At 35.2% G+C, this 4,582-nt stretch overlaps 1 protein-coding gene across 1 annotated transcript in view; it reads left to right on the top strand.

The window, feature by feature from the left end:
• Positions 1-4,582, top strand: part of Zmpste24 (zinc metallopeptidase STE24) — a 31,656-nt gene that overhangs the window by 5,254 nt on the left and 21,820 nt on the right. Inside the window, exons 2-4 of the mRNA XM_015484728.2 lie at positions 790-906; positions 1,588-1,740; positions 3,316-3,457. Coding sequence (XP_015340214.2) covers positions 1,603-1,740; positions 3,316-3,457 — 280 coding nt within the window. The 5' untranslated portion in view covers positions 790-906; positions 1,588-1,602. The remainder of the gene's footprint in view (positions 1-789; positions 907-1,587; positions 1,741-3,315; positions 3,458-4,582) is intronic.

The following is a 4,582-nucleotide window of genomic DNA, read 5'->3' as shown; positions in this document are numbered from 1 at the left end:
TTTTTATTTTTTTTTTTTTTTTTTTTTTTTTGTGAAAAACTGGGTTTACCCTACCCTTTTTACCCTGGTCCAGATTTTTTAAGTCTCCATTTTAAGTTTCCCTTCCTGATCCCAACCAGACCTGTCATCTTGTCATCTTCCACACACTGGATGTTACTTTCTCTCTCCATACTTTTTGCAAATTGCTTGAAATTCCTCCTCTTCTCTCTTCTTTCCTGTCCCAATAATTTCTTTCTCTCCAGAAAGGCATCTCAAGCCTCATTAGCTTTGTAAGCCTTTCTTGAATTCATCAGCATGTGTTGCGGTCTCTTTATGAATTTTTTTAACCACTTTATCTATATGATTTAAGATTACTTTGGTATAGTGCCTATGTAATAGAAGAGTAATTGTTTTGTTCTTTTACTCCTTCCCTTGAATTAAACTTTTTCTGAGGATAAGGGTGATATTTCAGTTTGTGTATTAACCTTAGGATCAAACACATTGCTTGGAATAGAATGAGTACTCAGCAAATATTTGTTGATTTGCTCCCTAGTAGTTTATTTGAAGAATGAATTACATTAACTGCATTCCCAGCTACTCTGGAGGCTGAGGCAGAAGGATCCAAGTTCAAAACTAGTCTTAGCAATTTAGTGAGATCCTGTCTCTAAATAATAATTGTAAAAAAGGACTGGGAATGTAGTTCAGTGGTAATGCCCCTGGATTCAGTCCCCACTACCAAGTCAGGTGGGGTGAGGAGGACGAATTATATTATATTATTAAAAACTGCCATTATTTTTTTCCTGTGCCTAGATCACTCAATCTTTGGTGTTTCTGCTGTTGGCTACACTTTTCAGTGCATTGACTGGTTTGCCATGGAGTCTTTATAATACATTTGTGATAGAAGAAAAACATGGTTTCAACCATCAGGTATAATAAAAAATACAGGATTTTTTAAAGTGAAAATGTTCTGTGCTTTTGTTTAGTGCTGGTAATAATTTTAACATAATTTGCTACTTTAGAGAATGAATTAATTGTATGATAAAGATCATAATTTAAAATAAAGTCTCGTATATCGGGGCTGGAGTTTTAGCTCAGTGGTAGAATGCTTGTCTAGTGGTAGAGTGCTTGTGAGGCACTGGGTTCAATTCTCAGCATCACATATAAATAAATAAAGTAAAGGTCCATTGACAACTAAAAAAAAAATGTTTTAAGTCTTGTTATGTGGCTGGGGCTGTAGCTCAGTGGCCGAGCACTTGCCTAGCATGTGTGAAGCATTGGGTTCGAGCAGCATATACAAATAAAATAAAGTCATTCTGTTCATCTATAACTGCAAAAAAAATTATGAAAAAAAAGTCTTGTTATAAATTATTTGAACACTAATGTTTAGTGTTTTTCAACTAGTAACATTTAAGTGAATTTATCTTATGCTGTAAAATGCAGAAGATTTACTTATTATCTTAGGCTGCCTAGTGTCAGTCATATAATACAGTCTCACTGCATGTTAATTTTAAAAATTGTTCTAGTAATGTATCCTTTGTAGTCACTTGCTGGCTATTAAAAAAAGCAAAAAGTTTCTCAGTTTCTAGTGGTGGTATTTTCTTTTTTTAGACTTTGGAGTTTTTTATGAAAGATGCAATCAAGAAATTTATTGTGACTCAGTGTATTTTATTGCCTGTGTCTTCACTTCTGCTTTACATTATTAAAATTGGAGGTGACTATTTTTTTATATATGCCTGGCTCTTCACATTAGTTGTTTCTCTGGTGAGTAAAATACTTAATTTTCTTTTACAAAAGTTCCTTCATGATATCACTGTGATATAATATTCACTAGCATGTTAACAGTTCTTAAGAAGAAGATGAAATATATATAGGTGCTCCTATAAATTTCCCTCTGGGCAGGCACAGTAGTATATCCCCGTAATCCCAACTACTTGGGAGGTTGAAGCAGGAGGATCACAAGTTTGAGGCCAGCCTGGGCAACTTAATGAGAACCTGTCTCAAAATAAGAAGGGCTGGGAGTGGAGCTTAGTGGAAGAATGCTTGCAAAAACAATTTTCCTTGATTTTTGCTTTTGGGTATATAAATGGAAGAGTTGATGGACTATACATTTTCTTCTTTTTATGCTGACTCTTACAGATCCTAAAAGCTAGTTATTGATCACTTTTAATGATCCAGTTACCAGGCAATTCTGGGTTGTGCATTCGTGAGTTGCCACCAGAATGGATGACTGAATGTGATAATTTAATGACTTTTGACTGAACCCCAGGGCCTTAAAATAAGCAAGGCTGTTTTGAAGAGAGATTTAAGAGAGACAAGAGAAAGAAAGCATACACTTAATATGGCTTTCTTCTGCCTTCACTTTTTTTTTTGCCCCTCTTCTTCTCATTTTCCTTCTTTGCTTCTCCTCTCCCTTCTTTGCTCCTTCATCCCTGTTCTCTTTCCCTTCTTCGTTTTATCCATTCTCCTCTTCTCCTGTTTCTCTTCTCTTCAATCCCCCATTGCCACCTCCTCTTCTTTCCTCTCTTCTTTCTCCTTCCCTTGTTCTCAGTTCTTACCCCCTCATCATCTTTTCTTTCTTTCCCATATGCTAAATTGCTTCACAGAACAAATATGACACAATCAAATAGCTTGCTCACAGCCCCCAGAAAATATCATCTATCAGTTTTTTAACTTCACTGATGATGATGTTTATTTTAATCTGAATTACATAATGTTCATTGCTTTACTTCCCACTGGTGGGATCAGTATCAGAAAATGGGTGCAAAGCAGATTTATAGATACGTATGGCAAACTGAACTAAGAGGAAATACAACAGAGGAAATACTCCGGAAGTGCCTAAACAGGTACTGTTTTAACCCCAGTAGACATTTATGAATTGTGGGTAATTGATTTTAGCAGAAAAACCAAACAAGTAACAGGTCTGGTAACAATGTACAGTCTCTTGTGATGTTTGTTTAGCACAGACTTCAGGTGTATCTTGATTACTCTGAAAGGGAGAATTACTTGTTATGATTGGCTTATGATGTTCCAGCAATCACTAAAATAGTTTTGACAGGTCTATTTATCACCACCCAGATGTTAGTCATGGTAAGTAGCATTATCTTCTTAAATAAAATTGACAGATATACTATATTATAAGACTACTACTTTGATTTAATTCCAATGAAACAGATATTAAGCTGTTACTGTTTGGGACTATTTGAATCTGGGAATACCAGAGTGTTTCCATTCTTAAGTTTGGGGTGGATGTAATTGTTTCAATATAATTGAATCAATATAATAATGAATAGTTTTTCTTTAAGAACATATTCATGGGTTATTCTGACCTATTTTCAGGTTCTAGTCACAATCTATGCTGATTATATTGCCCCCTTATTTGACAAATTCACACCTCTGCCTGAGGGAAAGCTTAAACAAGAAATTGAAGTAATGGCAAAGAATATTGACTTTCCTTTGACTAAGGTGTATGTTGTTGAAGGTAAGGCTACCTGAGGGTAAGGGTTTATTCAAGTGTTTTGTTTTGAGTACTCTATTCCTAAATTTTAATGAAAGAATGAACCAGCTTTTATTATTTGTTTGTTTTAATTTATTATTTAAGATTTTTTTTTAAGATTTTTAAGAATTAATGACATAGTTCAGGGATAAAAACTGGGGTTTTGATGCCAAATCCTGCTCCTTACTGCAGCTGTGTTTGGTGAGCTTTATAGTATTGTTTCTAATCTTTGAGGCCTTTTTTACTTTCTGGTATGTTGTATATTAGACTGATTTATTGTCTTATCTACTTAGCTCCTTTAAGTAATTGAGTTGGACTCTTTTATAGTCAAATTCCATTTAGCAATAGTAAAACTGTAAAACAATAGTAAACAATAGTAAAGCTGTAAAATAAAACATTTGTTTCCTCCAGTATTCTGGAGGACTCTGTTTAACCTGTGGATTACCAAAACTATAAGTACTTTTGGGTAACTCAGATTAGTTATACTCTGCTTTTCTGATGATTGCCTTTGAGAGTTAAGCCATTTGCTTGTGTAAGACTACTAAAGTCTCAAGGAAGCCTACAAAGATGGAAAGAAAAACTGTTTTGTGTGATATCATGATTTTCATAATCTATAAATTAAAATCCTTTTAAATGAGCTGGGCGTGGTTGCGATATGGCTGTAGCTTGGAGGCTGAGGCAGGAAGATCAAAGTTCAAAGCCCTTTATACACAATGGAGAATTACTCAGCACTAAAAAAATGACAAAATCATGGCCTTTGCAGGGAAATGGATGACATTAGAGCAGATTATGCTAAGTGAAGCTAGCCAATCCCTAAAAAACAAATGCCAAATATCTTCTTTGATATAAGGAGGGCAACTCAGAACAGAGCAGGGAGGAAGAGCATGAGAAGAAGATTACCATTAAACAGAGCGAGAGGTGGGAGGGAAAGGGAGAGAGAAGGGAAATTGCATGGAAATGGAAGGAGACCCTCATTGTTATACAAAATTACATATAAGAGGAAGTGAGGGGAAAGGGAAAAAAAAACGAGAGAGAAATTAATTACAGTAGATGGGGTAGAGAGAGAAGATGGGAGGGGAGGAGAGGGGGGATAGTAGAGGATAGGAAAGG

The sequence above is a fragment of the Marmota marmota genome, unplaced genomic scaffold (assembly GCF_001458135.2).
Source record: "Marmota marmota marmota unplaced genomic scaffold, marMar, whole genome shotgun sequence".
Classification (NCBI taxonomy): domain Eukaryota; kingdom Metazoa; phylum Chordata; class Mammalia; order Rodentia; family Sciuridae; genus Marmota; species Marmota marmota.
The sequence above is the reverse complement of the archived record's forward strand: the minus strand, read 5'-3'. Positions and strand labels throughout refer to the sequence as shown.